The 26,547-nt window shown below is 32.6% G+C and overlaps 3 protein-coding genes across 7 annotated transcripts in view; 1 reads left to right on the plus strand and 2 right to left on the minus strand.

The window, feature by feature from the left end:
- Window positions 1-1,567: 1,567 nt before the first annotated feature.
- Window positions 1,568-13,684, minus strand: LOC143053204 (uncharacterized). Of its 2 annotated transcripts, none has more exons than XM_076226168.1 (5): window positions 13,573-13,684; window positions 8,118-8,439; window positions 7,186-7,460; window positions 6,601-6,718; window positions 1,568-5,931 (listed from the first exon to the last, which is right to left on the minus strand). In XM_076226168.1, the coding sequence occupies exons 2-5, from the start codon at window positions 8,422-8,424 to the stop codon at window positions 4,733-4,735; spliced, it is 1,899 nt and encodes a 632-aa protein (XP_076082283.1). In that variant the 5' UTR covers window positions 8,425-8,439; window positions 13,573-13,684; the 3' UTR covers window positions 1,568-4,732. The 2 variants fall into 2 exon arrangements, with proteins under 2 accessions (XP_076082283.1, XP_076082284.1); XM_076226169.1 differs by lacking the exon at window positions 13,573-13,684 and adding an exon at window positions 13,372-13,422.
- Window positions 13,685-13,985: 301 nt separating this feature from the next.
- The window catches only part of LOC143053231 (lethal(3)malignant brain tumor-like protein 3), a 55,588-nt gene continuing 43,026 nt past the window's right edge, over window positions 13,986-26,547 (plus strand). For all 3 annotated transcript variants that reach the window (XM_076226170.1, XM_076226171.1, XM_076226172.1), the window contains exons 1-2: window positions 13,986-14,112; window positions 16,627-16,781. In XM_076226170.1, coding sequence (XP_076082285.1) covers window positions 16,634-16,781 — 148 coding nt within the window. In that variant the 5' untranslated portion in view covers window positions 13,986-14,112; window positions 16,627-16,633. The remainder of the gene's footprint in view (window positions 14,113-16,626; window positions 16,782-26,547) is intronic.
- Window positions 21,544-26,407, minus strand: LOC143053333 (uncharacterized). 2 transcript variants are annotated; one of them, XM_076226181.1, is made up of 3 exons: window positions 25,303-26,407; window positions 24,512-25,100; window positions 21,544-22,808 (listed from the first exon to the last, which is right to left on the minus strand). In XM_076226181.1, exons 1-2 carry the CDS (start codon window positions 26,153-26,155, stop codon window positions 24,538-24,540), a joined length of 1,416 nt encoding a protein of 471 aa, XP_076082296.1. In that variant the 5' UTR covers window positions 26,156-26,407; the 3' UTR covers window positions 21,544-22,808; window positions 24,512-24,537. The 2 variants fall into 2 exon arrangements, with proteins under 2 accessions (XP_076082296.1, XP_076082295.1); XM_076226180.1 differs by lacking the exon at window positions 21,544-22,808 and having other exon boundaries at window positions 24,213-25,100.

The raw sequence follows: 26,547 nt of genomic DNA on the forward strand, positions 1-26,547 counted from the left end.
TTATGGTGGTAAACATTGAGGTACAATTTCAGAACAATTGAAATACTTATACACAACTTTTTGTACTGACACTAGATAAATGCTTTTTTGGGGCCCCTAATTCCTAAACCTTAGGGAACATAACACCCAAAATCAATCCCAAGCTTCCTTTTGTGGTTATAAAGATTGTGTTAGAACAATGGTACACAAGAGTGCACACACTGAAATGTCTCGCCTTCTTTACTAATCATTGATATTATGTTGATACTCCTAAATATAAAGCTTTATTACGACTGTCACATAAACTTAACATGAACCATGAAAATGAGGTCAAGGTCAGTTGAACCATATGCCAGGCAGACATGTACAGCTAACAATGTTTCCATACAACAAATATAGTTGACCTATTGCTTATAGTTTAAGAAAATAGACCAAAACACAAAAACTTAACACTGAGCAATGAACCGTGAAAACCAGGTCAAGGTCAAATAAAATCTGCACGACTGACATATAGATCATAAAATATTTCCATAAACCAAATATAGTTGACCTATATATGACATATAGTATTAGATAAAAAGACCAAAACTGAAAAACTTAACTTTGACCACTGAACCATGAAAATGAGGTCAAGGTCAGATGACATCTGCCCGCTAGACATGTACACCTTACAATCATTCCATACAAAAAATATAGTAAACCTATGGCATAAAGTATGAGAAAAACAGACCAAAACACAAAAACTTAACTATAACCACTGAACCATGAAAATGAGGTCAAGGTCAGATGACATCTGCCCGCTAGACATGTACACCTTACAATCATTCCATACAACAAATATAGTAAACCTATTGCATAAAGTATGAGAAAAACAGACCAAAACACAAAAACTTAACTATAACCACTGAACCATGAAAATGAGGTCAAGGTCAGATGACACCTGCCAGTTGGACATGTACACCTTACAGTCCTTCCATACACCTAATATACTAGACCTATTGCTTATAGTATCTGAGATATGGACTTGACCACCAAAACTTAACCTTGTTCACTGATCCATGAAATGAGGTCGAGGTCAAGTGAAAACTGTCTGACAGCATGAGGACCTTGCAAGGTACGCACATACTAAATATAGTTATCCTATTACTTACAGTAAGAGAGAATTTAACATTACAAAAAATCTGAACTTTTTTTTCAAGTGGTCACTGAACCATGAAAATAAGGTCAAGGACAATGGACATGTGACTGACAGAAACTTCGTAACATGAGACATCTATATACAAAATATGAAGCATCCGGGTCTTCCACCTTCTAAAATATATAGCTTTTAAGAAGTGAGCTAACACTGCCGCCGCCGCCGGATCACTATCCCTATGTCAAGCTTTCTGCAACAAAAGTTGCAGGCTCGACAACAAACCACAACATAGAAAACAAGACTGCTTCACACAAACCCCACCAAAACTTTGGGGTACTCTGGAAGAGTAGGTAGATCCTGCTCCACATGTGGCAGCTGTCGTTTTGCTTATGTTAGTACAAACCTCGTTATAAGTCTTATTCGGTAAAATAAAGGATTAAATAGAGAAGGAAAACATGTGTGCTCCAATTTATTTCATAATACATTAACATCTCTTGGTAACACAAATATATAGCAACAAACAATATGAAAATGGATTCAAAATGAATCAAAAACATCTCATGAAAAATCTATCCAAAAACATGATTCAAGGTTCTGAATGAAAAACAATTGATTCATAAATCTGTACAAAATCTATTGGCATATTTTTTTTTGAAAATGACTCTTTATTTTGTTCTCTATACATTTTAAGTAATAAACCATAGAATCTTGCAGAAATGGACATTTGAATTTATTGATTTTACTTGAATGGCTGCCATGTCATGACACATTTTCTTCCAAAGTATAAAGCATTTCTAATTCTAACAAATGTATTTTGACATGCTAAATACAGCTGATATTTTATTTAAAAGGAAATGAAACCTTTCCCCAGAATAAGTTGGTGTATACCTGACCATTCACATTTTTGCAAAAGAAACTGTTGAATTGAATAAATACAACAGCTTTTGTTCTCAGTTAATTTCTCCTTGCAAAACCAATCGTTCATTGATTAATTTGACTATAAAAATTAATTCCTAGTTGATTGAATAAACTTTATGACAATAATTTAAAGGTTGAATATAAATTATTTTTTTTGCGCAAACTGAAATTTCCTCCAAAACACTTTTAGAGAATCAAGAGACACACTGCAATGCAAAAAATGTTTTGTGGTCGTATAAAAATGGGTACTAATCATATTCTGCAAATACAGCCTAAATATCAATTTTTAGTGGAATATAAGCATATATCATTCGCTCTTTATGTAAACAGAGACATATATATGTGTATATATGTCTCTGATGTAAACCAGCTTTAAATAAAATCAGAATCTTAAAATGGTTGTGTTCATGCACTGGAAACTACTTAAAATTAATGCCATCACTTCAAACTCTGCTAGTACCTGATTAATATCTTATGTACAATTGTGTTCTAAATTGTAACTTTACTAATTACATATATTAGGAAAATGACCAAAGGCACTGCTTTGTTTTGTTGATACATTGTATAATTTAAACCAATGATTTGGCCTCACTTCTTCAGATTGAGATAAGAAACTGATTGAAATTAAAACGTTTTAAGGTCAATAGACAATGACTAAAGGGCAGAGCCAAATAATCTCCATGTAAATGAGATGACCCAATGCTTATACAACTGCATATCTAATACCACTGACTTAATTAATAGTTCCTCTAACTTAAGAACAAACTTGAACAACTATTTACTGCTGACACAAACTGAAACAACACACCTAAGTTATGCTTCTGCAACTTTTTCAAGGTGGGGCAAAAATGTACAAAACACAAAATGGTCTTTCTGTTTATGACTACATTTTGTAAATCTGTTAAATACCTTGATCCATTAATGTTATTTACAAAACACAAGAAGGAAATATAAATGCTTTCATAGTCAAACTAATAGTAAAATCAGCACTAGTCTTGTCTTAAACACAAACAAATCACAAAATCATTGTTTAAAATATCCTCATGCCATTACAGTATTTACATAATCAATCGCACCAACCAGTTCTGATGTCTCTATTAATATGCAGAGATTTTTTTTTTATCTTTTTCAAAGGTCAATCTCATTCAAATTTCAAACTAGGCAAGAGAAGAATGATGAATCCCTTTCTTAATGACTCATCAAACAATATATTGACCCATAAAAAAACAAAAACAGCCAAAACTCAGATTTTTACTGAAGCAAACTCCTAAATCACAAATGTGCAGTTTTGGATGCATAAAACATAAAATTACAAAATGCTGAATGAACATTTACATTTCAGTATCAAAGCCATGAATCTTTTATGATGACTGATTCAAAGCTATTTTGCCATAATTACCACTAAGAAAATAAAGCTTGATTAATGACAATGATTATATCTTTCTCATTGGTGTCATCTGTTTCTCTCTTTCATACTTTCAGTTTCTTACAATCATTTATTTCCAATGCCAAACATTAACTTGTGATATCTATATCATCATAAAGTGACCTTTTCTTTTGATAATCATTCATCTGTATGTACATGCAAATTCTTATCTTCGTGTCCTCTTTCAAACAAACAGTACTATGTAGCCATAGAAACCAAAAAACAATCAATATATATTAGTTGTCCAACTGAACACAAAACAAGTATATACAATAATTTAATACCTTTGTACAATTCATATCACAGACTAGTAAAGGTATAATATTGTCAGTGTATGCTGTCAAAAGATTACCTTCTTATTTTCCACAAATTATTTGCTTCATTATGTGAAAAATAACAATGAAAGACTTGTATCATAAATTGTTTTAAGTCGACAAAAAAATTATGAGGAAAAAATCAAGCCTAGAGCTACAAAAGCATAAGCAATATTGTAATCTATGAGTAAACATCTAAAAAATGCTAATATCCAAATTTCTGGTGTCTTAATAGTGGATAACATTCCATTTTACGATGTCCAGTCAAATGCTTATAGAAGCTTATCCCTCTTTAAAGAAGCATACCAGCAGTGATTTACTAAAAATAAAATTTCAATCTCAGAAAATGAATCAGCCTGATTTTCTTCCATGTCAAGATACAACTTATATATAAATCAAATAAGTCAGATACAATTTTTTTAATAGATATATGTTATACAGCTACTGTATATCTGTCAATGTTTGTAGGAATGAAAATATACTGGTATTTTTGTTATTCATATAGCTTTTACAAGTCAAATATCATTTTTTTTAAACATTAGACATTGAAGTTTTTATAATGTTCATGATTTTACTTGAAAAAAAAATGCTTAATACTGGGAAAAGAAACATACTGCCAATGGAAAATTTTAGGTTCGCAAAGAGTTATTAATGCCCGTCAAAATCCATGAAAATTATTTTTTTAATGTTAAGTACCATTTACCTAACAAAATCTTTGGTTATGTTACAAACAAATATAGTGTTAAAATAAAGTTTGTATTAACTCATAAACTTCCTTTTTTTCTTCTCAGTATTTCATTCTTTTGCTTGTGTCTTAGCAAAAGAATTTAAACAAATGGGTGTAACTTGAATTCTGTTAGTGTGAAACAATTTTAAGTGTACACATTTTAGTCTAACATTGTTATTGTGGAATAATAACAATTGTACATTCATGTAGTACTACATAAACTAAAAAAATTTCTAGCATTTTCTATAGTAGTTAATGTAAGCTTTCATAGCTTCAGGAAGTGGCAGTACATAAATTTTTTCCTGCATATAAGTTTTAATGTTTTCCCGTGGTTCACTAACATCGTTTGGCTCAGTATCAACAATGTCTTTATCATTCACAATGCCTTCATCCTCATCATTATTATTTTCTAGCTGTTTAACGTCCATTTCATCTTCCTCAATTATCTGATCACAGCAGCTTCGCTCCGGACTACTTTCATCCGGAGAACTTTTCTGACTTAACAACCGTCCATTTCCTATTTCTGGTAAGTGATCGTCTATAAAAGATCCAAATGCTGAAGCCTCAGAGAATGAACCAATACCTGAGGTTTCAGAAGTATCGGCACTATTGTTTGACATACACCTTGATGTTTTCTTCACTCTGTTATGGAAATCAATCACATCGGCTATGTCCATACCTTCTTCTTCTTCGTGCTCCTCTTCTGAATTTTCCTCACTACTTTCTGTTTTGTCTTCTGTTTTTATCTTCTTTATAGTTGTTTCATCATTTTCCATTTCCTTATCTTCTTCATCAGTTGAGGCATCTGTTCCATTTAACAAATCCATGCATCTTTGAGCTCGCAAAAGTGCACGCATTTGTTCAATGCGTGAACTAAGTTGGCTTAGTCTCAAACCTAACCGTGGATTTGCTGAGGATGGGATTGGAATAGTTTCATCATCGTCATCCTCAATATTTTCCTCGTCATTTTGACTAGTTTCATTATTTCCATCAATTTTTTTATCACAATTTGCTCCATTTTGTTTTTCATTTTTCACCCCACCATCAGAATCCTCATCCTCATCATAATCAAAGAAATCTTCTGGTATGACACTTGCGTGATCTCTTGATGGAATAGTTACCTCACCATCTTCCATTTCACTGTCATCAAAGTCACTGTCGAGGTGTGGTGATCTTGTAGCTCTATTTCTTTCCTCATCATCATCCCCACTTCCAGTGCTCTCATCGTAATTACTCAACATAATCATTCCAACGTTTGTCGGCACAATATTTACTCTTCGTCTATTTGCTGGCGGAGCAGTTTTCTTTGGCTTTTTTGGAGGTCTTTTTCTCACTGAACGTAATTTTGGATGTTGTTTGTATATGTTAGATCTCAATATCCTACGTACAGTTATTCTGCACATGTTTTGTAAACGTGGAAGATCAACTACAGCTATAAAATATTAAAAAAAAAAATCCATAAAGTTCTCAATTTCATTAACTAAGCATCATTAATATTCAAACATTCTTCTAAATTCTTGTTAACAACAATTTTTCTATATCCATATATAAATAACATTATAACAGTCAGTTGACAGTATTCAAATTTAGGTATTTACCAATAAAAGTTGATTTTCCAAACTTTGAAATGAGAATTATCAAGAATTTTTAAATTTGATAAATGTCATGAATATTGTAGAATCTGTTTCTTCAATGAGTTTGTGGACAAATGCAGGTTGAAATTTTCAATACGCATATGGTGGAAAATTATACATTCACAATGTAGATGCAATAAATTTGTGGTTTATCTTAACTTTTATCAATCTAATCAGAACTGATTAAAATGTATAAAGATTTATGATCCTATAACTACTGAACACCAGCATAATTCAAAAGCCTACAATAAAATTTAGAATGGAAATGGGGAATGTGTCAAAGAGACAACAACCCGACCATAGAACAGACAACAGCAGAAGGTCACCAATAGGTCTTCAATGCAGTGAGAAAATCCCTCAACCCAGAGGCGTCCTTCAGCTGGCCCCTAAACAAATATGTATACTAGTTCAGTCCAAATTATACACAAGGGTATGGGGCTCAAAATTGAAATGTATTTGATACTTACGTAATTCTGTGACATTATTAGCTTCCTCTTCTGTGGGGGCTATTAGAGTTGCAAAAGATACTGACATCACATTCTTAGATTCCCATTTGGCCTCATCCACTCTCTTTACTTGTAACAACTAAAATATAAAAGATAAAAACATTAATGATAAATACGGTCACATAAGCATGATCTTTTGCTGCGTTGATTTCTTAAAACTTAAAAATGCTAATTAAAGTTATTCTTCTGATAATCTTTGTAATGAGAGTTGTCTCATGCCACATCTTTTTATTTCTATTTGTGTCATTCTTGTTCTGCAGGGTGTACAACCCATGTTACAAGTGCTGTTGGATTAGCATAAAAGGATTTTAATTAAAAATCAACAATTCATTATCATGTCTCGTACATTATTACTTCTTCAAAGAATTTATTATCAATTTAAGCATTTAAGATAATTTACAGTGTAAATAAGATACAAGACACAATTTTTTCTTTCTTGCAACAACCGCAAAATTAGCAGTTCCTAAATGTGTAATGATTAATTTGCTGCTGATTATGACCTAAATTTCAAGTATAAAACCTCTCTTTGGACTAAATATAATCTACCTGATCATTCAGAGGCATCACAAGAATACCACCAACTTTTAACAAATTTTTGACGTAATTTTCATGTTCTGGGGGACACGCTGCTCCACAGTACACACGGTCATACAACATCACATCAGTTGGTAGCTGAAGACAATTCCCATTCACAAAATAGGGTTCACAGAATTCAAAGTCATCAAATAATTTTGATTTCTGTTTAAAATCTTCCACTCTGTCCTGGGCATACTCCACCACATCATCATAATATTCAACTCCATGATTTATACCATATGGCCCTATAATGATGGAGATATTATTTATTAAATTTTTCATTTATTACATAAATTACAAAAAAAAATACATATTTAAAAATAAAAGAATGTTTCATGTACTGCAACTAACCTTTGAATTGTCTATCAAAGTCATGAGAAGTTTTAGTGTAAAGTGAAGAATGGGGCCAAAAAGTCAATTTTAAAGGTCTACATCTTTGGACTATGCTATAAAGTTTTTTTGTATGAAAAAGTCATTTATGTTAACAATGTCTCACATATTTATAAATAGTCAACAACATATCTTTGAAAACACCAGAATTTATTCATATTTTAAAGAATTTATAAGTGGGGTAGGGGAGATAACTGAAACATAACTAGGATAATTATTTAGGGGTTATTTAACCTGGTTATAACTGCTAGTCTCCTGTTTTTACACAACTTTGTAAAATATAAAGACGCAAGAATAGCTACCCTCTTTTCTTTTCATTTATAAAAAAGTGACTGATCTTAAAAAAATTAAACTGTCTATTTACCTTACGAAAGACATTGTTAAAACAAGTGAGAACATGTACACAACTGGCAAAAATGTGACATACCTTTAAACTGATGAAATAAAAATAACACTTATCTATCTAGATTTACACATAAAACAACATTAAATGACAAAGTAGTAGTTCTTACCTAATATCAGTCCAACCATTGAGCTTAGATAACCAGTCCCACTTCCAAGATTGAGAAAAGATAGCCCTGGTTCTAATGACAATGACTCCATCACTTCTGAATAGATACACGGAGCAGACATATGTAAATGGCCAAACTTCCATGCCAAGTCTTTGTAGGCACTGCCTTTGTGATCTTCAGTGTAATAGTGTGCTCTATCTACTGCACGGAACACTCTCTCCACTAATGGTGTCTTTATATAATCTGCTTCTACCAAGTTGTCAATCAATTCATCATTATCCTCTCCACGGCTCACAGCTCCTCCCATTGTAAGACTGGTCAACTAAAAGACAAAAAAAAACATCAAGATGTAGGCTTTTAAAACTATTCATTTACTTCTTTTTTTTGTACTTTAAAAATGGTATTTTACAAATATTTCTCCACATCCTAAAAAGTATTATGATTTAATATCAATTTCTACAACCAGTAGTTCATAATTTGTTTAGTAAGTAACCATTTTTGACTGACAACTGAACAAAAATGTGTTCATAGTTCTCAGACGCCCCACTCACACTATCATTTTCTATGTTCAGTGGACCGTGAAATTGGTGCCAAAAATCTAATTTGGCAATTAAATTTGAAAGATCATATCATTGGAAACAAGTTTCAAGTTGATTGGAACTCACACTATCATTTTCTATGTTCAGTGGACTGTGAAATTGGGGTTAAAATCTTATTTTGCATTCAAATTAGAAAGATCATATCAAAGGGAACATGTACACTCAGTTTCAAGTCAATTGGGCTTCAAATTCATCAAAAACTACCTTGACCAACAACTTTAACCTGAAGCGGGACAGACGGACTGACGGACAGACGAAAGAACGGATTAATGGACCCACAGACCAGAAAACATAATGTTCCTCTACTATTGTAGGTGGGGCATAAACATTATAACCTTTCACTAATCATGCTAATAGTGTACAAGAAATCATGTCATGCAAATAAGCTGTTGTTCAGCCATACAAAAAACTAAAATACAGACTCTGTGTCCAACTCTTCTTTTAAAGGCTTCCAAGCAAAGTGTGTACCCATGATCTGTATTTTAATCAGATAGTGTGTTACAGTGATACTCATGTGAGTCAATTTTGGAATATCAAGGTAAAGAGGTAACCGAAGAGACATACATCTATAGAGAATACAGATAGATGTTGCTAGAGTTGAAATGATTGTAAATATATGTTCCCATAAATGCATTGATGGTTAAAATAAAAGGGGGTCCAAACCTGGAACCCTCCGCCTGGATAATGGAAATAAGATGTGCCAATATTAATGAACAGGTTGGGAACAAACAGTAAATCAAAGCCTTAAAGGCTGTAAAAGCAATTGCTGTCATGTTAATGTTTGGGGACTTATATATAATAATTAAACCTGACATGAGTGTTGTCTAGTTAGAAGTAAGAAGGTTTTAACTTTATATAAATAAAAGACTTTAGCAGAAAGTCATTTTTAATATGTTTTATATTTCACAAGGAGAAAACACGTTTACCAGGCTAAAGTTGGGGTCAAATATACATGTGCTGAAACATATAACTCAAAAAGAAATCATCATGGATTATCCCCTGGTAGTGTTTGTAACTGGGCAATAATTTCCTTTATTGATTTAATTTTAACAATTTTCATTATTAATTTATATTTAACCATTAACACAAATGAAAAAGTTAAAACATTTCAACTTTCCAGACGCAAATGTTAAAAAACGGGAAAGAAATAAAATATCTTACAAGACATAAGCATGTAAAGAATAAATGTATATTTCAGCTTAATAAAAATATTTTCATAATGGTACTTTGTCATCATTTTTAAAACTAAGTTCCAAACATTATTGCTCAGTTGATATACATGTATGTCCTTCTGATGCGGTACGAGCACAGGCACTTGTTTCTATCCAAAATAGTTTTATATGGATAGTCGACCTTCCTATGGATAGAAACAAGTGCATGTGGGTACGAGATAACTATAATTATCATGCAATCCCGAAAAGGGGGGTCATCACAGACAAACATGACATTAAATCGTTATCACTGAACTAGTATATGTATTGTTTAGGGCCAGTTGAAGGACGCCTCCGGGTGCGGGAATTTTTCGCTGCATTGAAGACCTGTTGGTGACCTTCTGCTGTTGTATGTTTTTCTATGGTCGGGTTGTTGTCTCTTTGACACATTCCCCATTTCCATTCTCAATTTTATTATACGAACAAGAACAAACAGCTCTACGTTGCTTTGACATTTATCAATTTTCAGGAAACATTGCGAAAAATGATCTTCAATATTTCGAAAACATGTGAAATAAAATTGCTAACACGGTGGACCGTCGAGTGTCAACAAACGTAGTAGACTTGTTCACTGAAAAGACGAGGATAATGGTTTCATCTGACATTTGTTATGCATACCCAGTTTTTATCATGATATTTGAAAAGACGTACTTTTTTTCAATCTATGTAACTAGAAAATTCCAAATTGAAATATCTCTTCATCTGGACCGACTTGGCATCTACTACGTTTGGACGGGTCCATTTTATTAGTAAGGTGATCGATAAATATTACGGAGTTTTGACAGAAAAGGAAAACGAACTTATTGTTATGTGTTTTCAACAAGGGTTTCGTTCCGCTAAATTATTTGCGCAAACAAAGTTTGTCTATTTTTAGATTACAGGTAATCATTTGACACTACGCATTAACCTGTGTAGTGATTTTGATTTTACGATAAATGTATGAATGAACGATAATTTTATGAATGAACAAGAGCACCTGACCTCTTAAAGAAACACAAATTAAACATATAAAACCGTATTTAATAGGAGATAATTCAGTTAAATTTTCAATACTAAATCAACAACTGAAATGAATCCATATTTTGTTGAAACATCGTACGAACGGCGGAAAACGGAATCGCAGTTATAAAAATGTACTTTTTTTCACTCGGACTTCTATGTTATTTGATAGTCAAACGGTTGACCCTTTAAATACAAAAATACATCTACAAGAACATATTCTGAAACTTCTTAAATCCACTAACGTTTTTTTTAAAGTTTCAAGCTATGTATTGCATTAGAAAACATACATAGGTGTTAAAGAATGACAGACCAGGAGCCTGTTTAACAAAATACTATGGCTTGATATGGGCGGAGTCTCTGATCTGGGTCACAAAGATGGCCATACGCGATAGCATAAAAGCAATTGCTTTAAAAAAAAAACTGGTGAAATTTACCAATATAATGTTAAAATTTCAACATTAGCTGAAAATTATTGACACAAGTTTTGTTATGGACCAAATTTTATTACACTGTCACAATTAATAATCTTTACCCACTTGAGTATAGTAAAAAAAAAAAAGAGTCCCATATCGAACCTTTTCCTTATAGATACTGTTTCAGCTGATAAATATATGAATGGGTTATTGTTTCGCTGCTAAATATATGTATAGAACTAAAGGTTTGGATTTCACAATTATTCAATACTGTAAATTTAGAAATTATTGTGATGTTTTATCATTGCCCACAATATCTGCTGTGAATTTAAAGTATATGAAAAGGAGTGTTTTTTTTAAATGACAGCTGCAAAGCTGTACCAAAATCCCCATGTTGAGCAGGTTGGGAACAAATCCTCTATTTGGTGTTTATATTTGTATAAAGGGATAAACGCAGAGGCGGATTTAGGGGCGGCAGGGGGCCCTGGTCCCCCCTTTTGAAAAAAAATTTGGTTATATAGGGAATCACTGAAGAGTGACGAGATGGGGCCCCCTCTTAGGCAGCCAGTGGGCCTGGTATCGGGTCTGTTCGCCCTAATACATATTCGCCTTGGTCCATTCGCCCTGAGTTCGTTCGCCCTACTAAAAAAATATTAATATTCATGGTATTGAAGTTAAAAAACTTATTCAGATATTTCTATGGTTCATATTCTTGAAATTTATGGAAATAGCTAAAAGTTTATGGCTTGTTTAAGATCATTAATTGTTCAATGACTAAATAATTCGGATCACTGATTATTGTGATACTTGTCTCAGTCTGCACCAAAAACATTTTTTAACTACTAGTCCAAAGACCAATATTCAGACATTTTTCTTATTGGTCCAAACAAAGTTTTGCAAAAACTTACTAGTCCAAATGAAATTTTACTAGTCTGGGGCATCGGACTAGTGGCTAACCGTGCAGACTGTTGTCTTTTGATGGATTAATAATAAAAACAAACGTTTTGTTTTGATAAAATATTCAACTTGAAATTAATAAAAACAATGATGTACATTGTACGAACTCATGAAACGGATTTAAAAGTTCATTTATTATTATGTTCTGAGACTAGTCTCAGTTATACTGCATACATTCGTGATTGACTGAATACAATTATTTTGTTAACAAATATCAATAAAGATAAATACATTGTATTCCAGTATTCTACTCTGCAAATCAAAGGGAAAATGATAAATTGATTGCAGCAATATAAATATTCTGTCAATTTTTTCACAAACTTTAACATATTTTGTTCAAATACTTAAAATAATGCGAACCAACAACAATTGGAAAAAAATAAAATCAGGGTGAATGGACCTTGGGCCAACAGGTATCAGGGCGAACAGGTACTAGGGCAAAGGTGAATCAGGGCAAACGGACCCGGATTCAGTGGACCCCCACTTATGAAAATTTCTGGATCCGCCACTGAAACTTTCTATAGATGGATATTTATGTTTAGACTGGATTAAAAGGAGGAAAATGTCAAAATGACATTTTCTAGTTATATTTGATATAATCTATAGCATTATATGCATCAATTACTGCACTTTACTAAAAATTGGATTCCCAGTTTTCTGCTAAAGTGACAGAACTTTGCATCTATTGTATATGTTACCTATCTCAGAACACTTGATCAACAACAAAAGGGACAATTGACCTTTAAATTTTATGTTAAATGTATATGTAAGAGAATGATAATCTCTTTCTTCATGATTAAGTATGTATGTATGAGCATTAGCAAGTACTTATCATGATGATCAATAGATTGTATATTTAGTCAGCTTAGCAGTAAACTGGGCATGTGCATGTTAAATAAGGTACATCAGTTGGTCCACCATACTGCCATAATAAGTAGAAAATGCCATTTTGCCCTGTTGTTTTGCTTTTAATCCAGTCTAAAGAAAAATATCCCTCTATAGAAGGATAATTTTATCCCTCTACAGACATGACAGAAGGATTATCTCGCCATATAAAGGGTTTGTTTCCAACCTGATTTAACTGGCATAATGTTCTTATAAATCACAAACTTCAACAGATTGGTGTGGGTGCCACTGGCACTGACATCTTCAGGTGAATCAGCTGTTCTAATACTTTTGTTTTACAATTTGACAACCAATTTGCAATGCAAAATATTTATTAACAGACATCAGAAGATTCGAATAAATGATCAAGTTAACATAATGCGTTTACCTTTATGCAATAAAAGATGTATTTTAAAGAATATCAGGAAGCCATTGCTAGATCAAAACAACAACAAAGTAAAGTGTGACGTCATACATTTTTATTCACGTTGCTTCGGATATCACTGTTTTCACTGTTAATATGCAGGATAAATCTTGAGGTTTCTAAATGTTTCTATTTTGCAACCTTTAACTAATTTAACATATCCAGAAAAATAGATAAGACAACTCAGGAACAAATATATTATTAAAAAATAATAAGAGTTACAATGAAAGTAATTGTTTAATTATTATTTTCATTTCGAATAGAAAGTAGAACTTTTTTTTATCGAAAAGTAGAATACGTAAAGTCTAAAGACATTCCGATGTAGTTTATTTCGAAATGCATCAAGTTTTTTCTCTAAAATGATCTACAGAAAATTACGGAAATGTCCGGAAAAACACGAGTATATAAAAATACAGGGAGTTAAAAAGAACAGCTACGAAATTAATTGGCAGATATTCGGTTTTACTCCCATTATTGGCAGAATATTGAACTTCCTGTTGGATGGTAAGACAAATTTGTGTTAAAAAAACACACAAAACTTTACGAAAAAAGAAATTTACTGCGCAAAAATAGTTAACGCAAAATTAAAAGATATTTTCTATCATTTTGTGAACATGGAAGTACTAATTATTTGTTTATTTCAAATTAATATGTGTTTGCGTCGCTACTTTTAGTTTTCGATGACATTTTCGCTTCCAAAGTGCTTTTAAAAACGTTAATGCGCTATTAAAATTGATATATCATATATTGCATTGAAAAACGTGTATATTTCAATGTTTGTTTTCAAGCAGAATTGTGTGAAGAGCGTATATGCGCTTATTATTTTACTTTTGTCGGTTGTTTTTCATGTTTTTGGGTCTCCGGCGGAACATAAAATTTTAAGCCAAAACGAGGCTGAGACATTGAAAAAATATTTTTCAACTTATGTTCTTATTTCAATAAAACTAGACCCAATCAAATACAATGTTTAATAATCAAAATGTGTCTTTCTTCATTTTTCGACATTAGACCAGTAGCAACGACAGTTATTTTGCAAACATATGTGTTCATTATATCTGAAAATAAGGATTATCAATGATTATTAGGCTCTAAAAATAAATGTTTAAACAAATTAATTTAGATACTTAACATTTAAAAGCAACATACCATAATATATTATCATGTTATGTTGTATATGTTTGGTCCTTTGTTTATTAAGTTAGAAACCAATCAAGTCTTGTAAATTCATACTTTTTTTTTAAATTAAAAATATCTAAAAATGAGTTTTTACACTAAATAATTGTGTAGAAAGGTGAAATCATTTTAATATTCAAGTAATATGCTTATTTGTTACTTGATGGCTAATGAGAAATTTTAAAAAAGGAAAATATTTAAAATGTTTATATCAAATATTCAAACAGATTATCATTGACAAACTGTTCCACAATTAGCTCATACATTGAAGTAAATTAAAAAACATTTAACCTCATTTCATCCTTGTAACATACATATAACACATTTAATATTGCTTAGCATGTTTAGATTTTGTTTGCTATTTCTGCATGTTGAATGTCAATTTTACCAATTTCTTCAGTTAAAATACACTATTTTATTAAAAATTCAACAACATGCCTATAAAGAAAAAACTATTAAAAAGTAAAAATCACAAAAATACTGAACTGAGAGGAAAATCAATTTGGAAAGTCCATAATCACATGGCAAAATCAAATAACAAAACGCATCAAAAATGAATGGACAAGAACTGTCATATTCCTTACAAATTACATGGCATAATATTTAACACTGTACTATATACCTTTCAAAGCTCGAAAGTTGTTTTGATGAGGCTGACACAGTGTTATTGCCAAAAAATAACAATTGACCAAATAAGATAAACATGTTTTAACATTTGCTTTATATATGGTTTAATTTATGCTTTCTGTCATTTTGATAACACTGAAATAGGACTGCAAATTTAAATTACAATTGTTCCTTTTCCAGATTTATTAAAAATTAAAACACACAAGTTCAACAATTTGTTTTTGTGTTTTTTGTTTAATTTATACCTTCATAGAAAAAAAACCTCTTTCATTTTTTTATATTTCCTCTTTCCTGAACTATGTACAATGCATCCTTCAAATATATTCTTTTTGCTTTTAAAAAATATGCTGAAAAAAATATGGTTATTTCTATAAAAGTTGAATTTGAGCTTTAAATGCAATGGCAAACAAGCTTTATGTACATTAAATTTTTGATACTGCTTTGATCTCCACATCATAGCATGCTTGTCTTGAATTGGGGAGGTCATTGGTTGAATTTAAACTAATGCTTGGTCCACATCTAAAATACTGATTACCGGTAGTAGTACTTTTTTTTATGTTTAAGAGTTTTAACATGTATTCAATCATGATCCGTAAACACAGTCCTACAATCTATCAATATCTTTATTTTGGCATGGTAACAGGCGTTGTTTTCTCTAACTGTTAATGATATCTTTACACTAAATCTATTGGATGTTGGATGTGTTCTGATTGATGAGGCGGAGGATTATATTTGGTGCAAACAAAAATGTTTAACACTGCCACATTCTGTATGTACATGTATTTGCCGCAAGTCAGCAGCATGTAATTCACAGGTAGTTGATTGTATATCATATTCATTTTCTGTTTATTTTTTTGTTCATTAATCAGACCATAAGATCCTTGCTTTAATTGTTTAACATTTATCATTTGTGGTCCTTTCTAGCTTAATACAGTATGCAGTATGAGTTATGCTAATTGTTGAAGACCATACAGTGACCTACATTATGTATACATTATTTGGTCTCAGTTGAAGTAGAGTTGTCACATTTTCTTATTTTTATGATAAAGCAAACAAGACATTTTAACTTGTGTGCTCTTGTTTTTCCAATTGTAAGAAAATATTATTTTTATCACCTACTAACATTTAAAAAGTACAGGCAATTGTATGAAAAAAAAGTTTTGTTATGGATTACTAACTTCATCTTATAAGTCTACATTGTGATGTTCTGCTTTTCAGAAAAATAATGAATCCAATATCAGGGGGAGATAACCCATCTGCTGCTAAGAAGTTGAGAACAGATAGTAGTGATGAGGCATCAGTATCTACAATGGGTATCATTCCACCTACCACCTGTTTACAGTCCAGACCTATCAGTCTAACTATAGCCAATGGTAAGTGTTTACAAATGTATCATTGCACCTACCACCTGTTAACAGAAGTCTATTCGTCTAACTATTGCCAAGGGTAATTGTTTACAGAAGTATCTTTCCACTCACAACCTGTTTACAGTCCAATGGTAAGTTTTTACAAGGGTATCTTTCCACCCTCCACCTGTTTACAAGGGTATCTTTCCACCAACCACCTGTTTACAAGAGTATCTTTCCACCCACCACCTGTTTACAAGGGTATTTTTCCAACCAGCACCCATTAAAAGTCCAATGGTAAGTGTTTATAAGGGTATCTTTCCACCCACCACCTGTTTACAGTCCAGTGATAAGTGTTTTCAAGGGTAAGTGTTTACAGAAGTATCTTTCCACCTACCACCTGTGTACAGTCCAATGGTAAGTGTTTACAAGAGAATCTTTCCACCCTCCACCTGTTTACAAGGGTATCTTTCCACCCACCACCTGTTTACAAGGGTAGTTTTCCACCCAACACCAATTAATAGTCCAATGGTAAGTGTTTACAAGGGTATCTTTCCTACCAACACCTGGTTACAGTCCAATGGTAAGTGTTTACAAGGGTAAGTGTTTACACGGGTACCTTTCCATCCACCACCTGTTTACAGTCCAGGTCTATCAGTCTAACTATAGCTAATGGTAAGTGATTTCAAGGGTATCTTTCCACCCACCACCTGTTTACAGTCCAATTGTAAGTGTTAACAAGCAGGGATCTCCATGGCCTGTTTAACGATGGCGCCCCACCATCATTCAAATGTCTTGCGCCATCATCAAATGACCCACGTCATCGTTCAATTGTCTTCCGCCATCGTTCAAAACTGATCGTTTTTATAGCCTGACGCCATTATTTTTAGCAATTATAAATAAATGCATGTAATTGCATAACCCTCAGGCTTTTTTTTATAGTATAATCCAATACAGTTCAAACGTCTGAGGGGTATCCGGATTAAGATCGCTAATCACTTGTATCTGAGCTTGTTCAGGTAGATCAACAAACCAGACAGGAGAATATTATCTGAAGATAGACGATTAATTTGTCGAATTATTTAACTAAGTTTCCGCAAATGCTTATGATAATTCAGATTAAACAAATAAATTAATAATCCAGTTACAAAGTTTAACAAGTCGACCACGTGCTTTTATTTTGACTTACGCAATCAGGATCAATCAGCATCCCCCTTTTTAAGAAGTACAAAATAAGATGTAAAACAGTAATTATTATTTCATCGCAAATAACTCGAGTACTGCAGTATTGTAACGATAATATAGAATTACTTTAAAACTTAAAAAGTAAAAACTTTTAATATTTCCTATAAAGAAATATCGTATCGTAATTCCGAATTCATTTCGTAGTTTACAATCAAATTGATACATCCGCGTTTCCGGTTTCTATTCAGACTCGAAAGATGCATGTTGCATAGCATCGATTTGCTAGATAAAGTCATTAAAATTTAAAACCTTTTCATTTGACAACGTTTGCTTTACAAATCTTTTTAACCTTTTACATAACCCGTACGACTCGTTTTGTCGTTGCTGCTAACCAGCCATACCAGTAATGGGTTCATGAATTCTGAATTTGACAGTGTCCTTGAAAAATAAGCTCCACATGATTTTTAACCCCGATAACAATTACCAAAAATAGCAAGAAAACTACATGGGGACCTTCGTGATAGCTATTGGTCATTCTCGACAAAGGGTAAGGGAGGGGGCATGAGGGCTGACTTTGAAGGGTTACAAACGGCAATTATTGAAAATATATATACTTCTATATAGAATTTATAATAAAAATTCAAATAAATATAATTTATAATTGTATAAATAAACCAATTGTTCAGACGTTTCGGCCATTGGCCTTCTTCAGTTATTTATTATTCCTCTAAACTACATGGCTGACATTTCTTTTTTTTTTTTGAAAAAAGAAATGTCAGCCATGTAGTTTAGAGGAATAATAAATAACTGAAGAAGGCCAATGGCCGAAACGTCTGAACAATTGGTTTATTTATACAATTATAAAAGGTATGTTCCCTATTGGAATTTTGAAAACAAGGAAATATAATTTAAATAAGCAATGAATTTATAGCATGCTCACCTATCCTTATGTGGAGGCATGAAATACTTTTGATCGCGCTACACTGTACGGTGAAGATACGGTTTATGATGGTGAAAGTTCCTCCATCGTTCAATTTTCATCCATGGAGATCCCTGAACAAGGGTATCTTTCCACCCACCACCTGTTTACAGTCCAATTGTAAGTGTTTACAAAGGTATCTGTCCACCCACCACCTGTTTACAGTCCAATGATAAGTGTTTACAAGGGTATATTTCCAACCACCACCTGTTTACAGTCCACAGGTCCAATGGTAAATGTTTACAATAAACTCATCATAGATACCAGGACTGAATTTATTATATACGCCAGACGCGCGTTTTGTCTACAAAAGACTCATCAGTGACACTCGAATCCAAATAAGTTAAAAAGGCCAAATAAAGTACGAAGTTGCAGAGCATTGAGAACCAAAATTCCTAAAAGTTTTGCCAAATACAGCTAAGGTAATCTATGCCTGAGGTAGAAAAACCTTAGTATTTCAAAAGATTCAAAAATTTGTAAACAGTAAATTTATAAATATAACCATATCAATGACAATTCATGTCAGCACAAGGGTATCTTTCCTACCAACACCTGGTTACAGTCCAATGGTAAGTGTTTACAAGGGTATCTTTCCATCTTCCACCTGTTTACAGTCCAGGCCTATCAGACTAACTATAGCTAATGGTAAGTGTTTTCAAGGATATCTTTCCACCACCACCTGTTTACAGTCCAATTGTAAGTTTACAAGGGTATCTTTCCATCCACCACCTGTTTAGAGTCCAATTGTAAGTGTTTACAAGGGTATCTTTCCACCCACCACCTGTTTACAGTCAATTGGTAAGTGTTTACAAGGGTATCTTTCCACCCACCACCTGTTTACCTGTTTACAGTCCAATGGTGAGTGTTTACAAGGGGATTATAGATGATAGTTCAGGCAACAATATTACAACAACTGTTCAGCCATTACATTTAATATACAAGTATGTATTTCCACCCCAGGCCACATCAATGACAATATGACGTCGACAATAGACATGTACAATAGTTGGAATGTTATGTTCCTGCGATAATCTCAACATACTGGGGCCGCGAAAAAGTAAAAATTATCACAATTTACTAAAAATCTCAATTGTCCATTGATAAATCGTTTCACTGATAAATAACTGTCCATTAATAAATAATAATACTTTGAAACTGTCTCTCACGTTGTGTTTTTCTTTGTAATACTGAGAAAATCATATAAAAAACGGAAATTACATTTAGCGATTAAATTCAATTAAAGTCTCTCATGGAATGAAATAAAATTCAACTTTGCACTATATGTGTAATTGTTAATGTTCATCGCTAACATCACTGGTGAATCCACTTCTGTATGGTCTCACAGGCTATTTTGTCACAGAATGTTCTGTTAGTGTTGTATTTGCTACTGAATTGTTCATTATTATCGTTTGTCCCATAAAATTAATGTAACGGCGTAAGATATCCAAATTTCCATCTTTTTCTGGAGTCGTAAACAATTCTGTTAGAGGTGATGCTCGGTTCCTTCTCTACTGCATGATCAATAATGTAATGTAGTTTTCTTGAAGTTTCTGTTGTTTTATTTATCTTTTTTATGAATTGCCAACGTTCCTGTTCTTAAATATCGTGTCCGTATTGCTTCAACATATCTGGGGTTTTAATGAGTCTTGTCGTGACGTTTTCTGTATTTTTCTTCGTAACGGTTATATTTGTAAGTAATTCATCAGTGTCTTGTTTCCATGGTAACCAAGCAACATTTTTATTTTCACGTGTATCCAACTGAATTAAACTGTCCAGATAGGCTTTAATGTATGCATTATCTTCTTCGATCTTCTTACTAGTGATTCCAATAGACTCCAAATTCTGAATTATCTCTAGATTGCATTCTACAGCAATTGAGCATGTTATTATTTGACGTGTTGATCTCCTTACTGTATGTAGGTCCTGAAAGCAAATATCCGATCTTTGATATCACGTCGGTCGGACCATTTCGCGTACTATATGGTCGTCTACAATGTCCAAGTAGTGATCTGCACCTACGAGCAATGATATCTCTAATGAATCTTGCTGTGTCATTGTGTGCACTAACTTTAAACCACATAAATATTCAAACTTTGTATCAATGTTACTCATTTGATTGTAAAATTAAATGAGGCTTAGTTATAAGACGATATTTGATTAAAATTTTTATAAACCAATAGTTATGCTAAGAGTTAACATGAGAAGCGCATGCGCAGATAGAGGTCACTATTCAGAGATATTCATGTATAATTGAATAAATTTCTGGGTGAGTAATGATGAAAAAAGGGTGGGCATGTTAACTCTTAGCATAACTATTGGTTTATAAAAATTTTAATCAAATATCGTCTTATAACTAAGCCTCATTTAATTTTACAATTTTTATAAACCAATATTATGCAAGAGTTCCCATGAGATTTGAGAGCCAATTTACTTGAATACGTGTAATTTATACCTGTTGTGTAGGATTACAATAATGTATTGGATTCCCAAATTACTATAAATTAATATAGCAATCAGCTCACAATTAGTTATATATATCTATAACTGTTTCAACGACATACGGAATACCAATATATCTGTAGGCAACAAAGCCATTTCATAATATGGATTTTGGTAATGATAAAGACATTTTCAAATAATATTGTATTAACTTATATACATCATGAACATTGGTACATTATAAGCAAAAACAAAACTATTTTCCACGAAGTACTCGTACACTATAGTTATCATTGTACTCTTGAACAGTAACTGGTCTATTGTAAAATTGCCTAAAAGTAGACTCATTTGTCCATCCTGCTGATTTTAAAATGGAATTTACTGACACCCCAGCTCTAAGTGCTGCTGATGTACTAGCTCCCCTAGTACTGTGTGTTTTAAAAACAGAAGTATTTACACCTGCAAGCTTTAAAACCAATTTAATCCAATTACTAATTGTTGACTTTGTTGGGTGATGGTATGGTTTTACAAATGTAACAAAAAGTTTTTGAGATGTACGTATTGCAGATGTTCTTTCGATATAGGCGTTTAAAACTGTTACAATACACAGTCTTGTGTCATCAACAAATGCTGGCAAACATATTGGTGATAAATGTTTTCCTGGTTTTGAGGTTTTCAAAACCTCATTAATTTCAATTACAACATTGTCTTTTGAAATTTTCATAAAATCTAAATCTACACAATGTAACGTCTGTATTCTCTGTCCAGTAACTAGTGCTAATAACATGACTAATTTCAAAGTTAAACATCTCAGTGACAAAAGCTTTACAGGCGATAAAGTAATCAAAAATTCTAATACAACATTAACATCCCATGTTTGCTGATATCTAGGGAACATTGGTCGTTTATTATAAACTCCTCTGAGGAACCTTTTAACTAAAGGCCACTGACCAATCGGCAGTGTTTTTCCCAATGTCAAATATGACGATAATGCAGATCGTGCTGTGTTAATAGAACTATATCCTACACCGGACTCGTATAAAACTGTCAAAAATTCCACTACATCCACCTCAGTTGGCGTAAAAATATCAATCTTTCGTTGACAACAAAATGTACACCATTTTTTTGAGATATGTCCAATACTGTTTTTGTGTACTTTGTCTCCAGGATGAGATGACAATTTCTGCAGCCTTTTTTGATAGTCCTGTATTTTGAACAATTTGCCCGACAATCTGAAGACACCCAAAATCAGTTTTTTCAACGGATGTTTCTTTTGAGGATCTGTTGGCAGTATCAACAACTGTTGTCCTTTTTCCCTGGGTATTATGTAAGAATCCTGAACAATATGATGCAGTATTTGAGGGAACCAATGTTGAGTGCTCCACAAAGGTGCTATTAAGGTTATTTCTGCTTCCTCCAATATCAGTTTTTGGATAACTTTTCCTACCATGCTAAAAGGAGGAAAAACAAATGAGTTAAAGTTAGTCCATCTTATAGAAAAAGCATCTACTGCTTCAGCATTAGGATCAGGTAAGTATGAAATATACCTCGATAACTGATGATTTATCCTTGAAGCAAATAAATCAATATCATGCGGACCATATATTGAATTAATACACATAAAAACATTAGTGTTAAGTTTCCATTCTAGATCTGTATTATTAGAACGTGACAATTTGTCGGCTTCAACATTTGTTTTTCCCGGTAAATGACAAGCACTTAACCAAATGTTTCTGTGTATACACCACTGCCATATTTCCCTTGTTAAGGTATTAAGAGATTGAATTCTACCTCCCATTTTGTCTATATAGGTCACAGCTACCATATTATCCATGTATATTCGAACATGTTTATCAGATTTTGTTGAACAAAAACATTTTAATGCTAAAAACGCTGCTTTCAGTTCTAAATAATTTATGTGTAATTTCTGCTCTTCATAAGACCAAAAACCCTTGGTTTGAAGTTGTGTATTGTCGACAACACCACCCCAACCAGTTTTTGAACTGTCTGTTTTTAAAATGATCTCAGGATCTTTTCGTACTAATGGTTTAAAACTAGACTCAACATGAGAAATCCACCAATTTAACACATCTACTGATTCATTTGAAATGATGATTTTAGTGTCAAAATCGCCATTGTTTTGTTTTAAAAACTTGTCTTTTTCTATTTCTAAAGATTTTATATATATAAGTGCATGTTCAACTCCTGGTTCGGCAGCAATCAATTTGCCTATAATCTGTGCAAATTGCCTGATTGACATTTGTCTGTTTTTAACATATTTACAGCATGTAAGTTTTATTGCTTGTGCTTTTTCAGTTGTAAGTTTAATTGTCATTGTTATTGAATTCAAAACAAATCCTAAAAATGTAATTGTTTGTGTCGGTTCAAATACAGATTTGACAGGATGAATAGTAAAGCCTAATTTATCCAATAAGGTGACTGTATCAGAAATATTAATTGCACATTGCGAATAACTATCACTGATCAAAAGACTATCATCAACGTAAGCTACATTTTTGTGTCCAATTTTTCTTAAATGTGAAAATGGCACTTTCAAAACTTTTGTAAATATCCTTGGCGCAGTTGTCAGCCCATTAGGCAAACATGTATATTCATACAACTGATCATTCCAATAGAACCATAAATATTTTCGGTCTTTGTGGTCAATAGAAATAGAATAATATGCGTCTTTCAAATCAATAGAAGCAAACCAGCAGTTTTGTGACACACATTGTATTGCTGACTTTAATGTTTCCATTTTAAAATGGTGTTTTTCAATATCATTGTTGAGAACTTTTAAATTTAAAATTACTCTACATGTACCATCCTTCTTTGGTCTTGTAAAAATATTTGAAACATATTGATTTTTAATATACGTCACTGGTTTTATAATTTGTTTCTGTAAAAATTTATCTATTTCTAACTGTACCATATTTGTTTCATCTTTATCAAATTGTAATAAATTTGGTTCTTTGTTTTGATATGGAATTTGCTCAAACTCAATTTGATACCCTTTTACAACATCTAAAACCCAGTTATCTGAAGTAAGACTCATCCAATTATCTAGGAATGTTTTCACTTTCCCACCAATGAAATTGTCTGGTGTGTTTGAAAATGTAAATTGTGTATTCAATTGCTGAACTGAAGTACTCACAGGCAAACTAATTTGCTTTGGCAATTCTAAAACTTCTTGTCCTGCTCTTGGAACTTCTTTTTGAACTTTTTCTTTTTGTAAGTGGGTTTCCCTAAAAAATCTTTCTTGTTTGATGGTTTGTCAAAATGACGTTTTGGTACATGTACATATGGCTTCTTAAAAGTTTTCTTGTCATCATGTGATTTCTTTCCAACATTAAAATTGGTTTTGCCCAGTTTCTTCCCTACTGTATATTCAGCATCCATTTCTTTGACTTTATCTTTGATGTCATTTCCAAAGAGAAAATCAGTTACTGGAACATCATCTTTGCATAAAGCTTTATATTTTGGTTGTATTTCTGCTTGTATTAAAGCTCTTCGTCTAAAAGTAATGTCTGCATACGTGACTTGAGTCATTTGGTACGCGTCCTTACAGAGTTGTGTAGCAGAGTGTACCTCTTCTGTCGTGAGTCCATCATTGGTTTGAGATTTACCAAGAAACATGTCCATTAAATACAGCATAGGACACGCTGCTTTGCCCAATAGGTTTTGAATTTTTTGTAGTTTGACGTCGTTCATTCTATTAGATATTGACATCTGTGACCAGATACCTGAAAAGGAAATGAATTCCTGTATTTTATGTCGGCCTCAATCAAATAATTTATATTGATTTGAATTAAATTTTAAAAAATACATTTACATGTACATATTTATTTTCAAAGAATTGAATTTTAATTAATTTTAAAATTTAACATGTACATTTTTGTACATGTATCATATGTTAAATAGTATATTTACTTTATATACACTCACCCAAATTAATTTTTGGGACTGTCAAACTGTGTACATTTTCTGGCTTTGCATACTTTTTGGTTAGCTCATCAACTTTGTTTTGCTTGGCCTTTTTTCTCAAGCCATCATTGACAACAGATGCCAGTTCATCATTTATCTTGGGACCAGCTTTCTCTTCAGTTACCATGAAGCCTTTCATATCTTCAATGACAGACATAGTGTCATTGTTTTTATTAGAAGTACTATTACTGTTAATGTTAGTCTGTATTTCTTGTTGATCAAGTTCATTGTCAGAATTATTTGAGCTTTCTGATTCACTTTCACTTGAGACATCAGATAAAGGGCTTGCTTCCCTTTGATTTTGTTTGTTGTTTTGTGATTGGCAAAGTTCTTGAAGTTCTTTCATGTAACTTTGTGTCAAAGACTCAGATTGTACTCGTGATCCATGTCCGTGGCCACTTTCAGTTTCATATCTTTGTTTTTTAGAACTTGATGGGCTTGCGTCATCACTGGCAGATACAGTACATGTTGTACGTCGTTTGCCACATTTGTTTTTCTTAACTGGCGTGTTAGAATCAGTTCTTTCATTGTTCAACAATGCTTGTGTTATCATTTGAGTTTGTAGCAGTAACTGATACAGATCCGGTTGTTTGTCAACATCCGGTGTTTGGTTGATTGACACATGTGACAATGGAGCTCCGCCCCCTACGCACAAATTGTCTACATTTTCAAGTCTAGCTTCAAACACAAGTTCATTATTAGAAGCGTTATCAATATTGCAGTGTTGTTGATTAACTTCATGAAAATGAAGAAATCTACTGTCATTCGAAGAATGTCTTTCCATTTTGGAATGTTCTTCCTTTTCATCCGCCATTACGGTCGGATATTTGGACAGTCACACTGTGGTCACAAGAACGACCTCGACCGCAGTCGTCAGTCTTATAATGTTCAAGGACCTATAACAGCAAACGTTGCTGATATCACTGTTCATCCATTGAACATAATAATAAATCCAATTAATAAGAATAGAATCAAAACTTTCAATAATAAGTTTCTAAAATTTTCCACGTGTTAACCTCTTAAAATCTGCTAACGCAGTGACCTCTATCTGCGCATGCGCTTCTCATGGGAACTCTTGCATAATATTGGTTTATAAAAATTCTGTAGAGGCATAGAGATGAAAGGTACTATCAGTACTTTGATTGGCAATACTTGTCCTGCATCGGTTTTCAGGTAGACTGTTGTCTTTTCTAAGTGTCTCACTGT

The sequence above is a fragment of the Mytilus galloprovincialis genome, chromosome 1 (assembly GCF_965363235.1).
Source record: "Mytilus galloprovincialis chromosome 1, xbMytGall1.hap1.1, whole genome shotgun sequence".
In the NCBI taxonomy this organism is placed as follows: Eukaryota; Metazoa; Mollusca; class Bivalvia; order Mytilida; family Mytilidae; genus Mytilus; species Mytilus galloprovincialis.

Coding starts and splice junctions, on each gene's coding strand:
- LOC143053204 (XM_076226168.1), bottom strand. CDS start 8,424: ATGGGAGGAGCTGTGAGCCGTGGAGAGGATAATGATGAATTGATTGAC. Junction 6,719..7,185: donor TGATGCCTCTGAATGATCAG/GTAGATTATATT, acceptor TTTATATTTTAG/TTGTTACAAGTAAAGAGAGT. Junction 5,932..6,600: donor TAATAATGTCACAGAATTAC/GTAAGTATCAAA, acceptor AATATTTTATAG/CTGTAGTTGATCTTCCACGT.
- LOC143053333 (XM_076226181.1), bottom strand. CDS start 26,155: ATGGCGGATGAAAAGGAAGAACATTCCAAAATGGAAAGACATTCTTCG. Junction 25,101..25,302: donor AGTCCCAAAAATTAATTTGG/GTGAGTGTATAT, acceptor TTTCCTTTTCAG/GTATCTGGTCACAGATGTCA.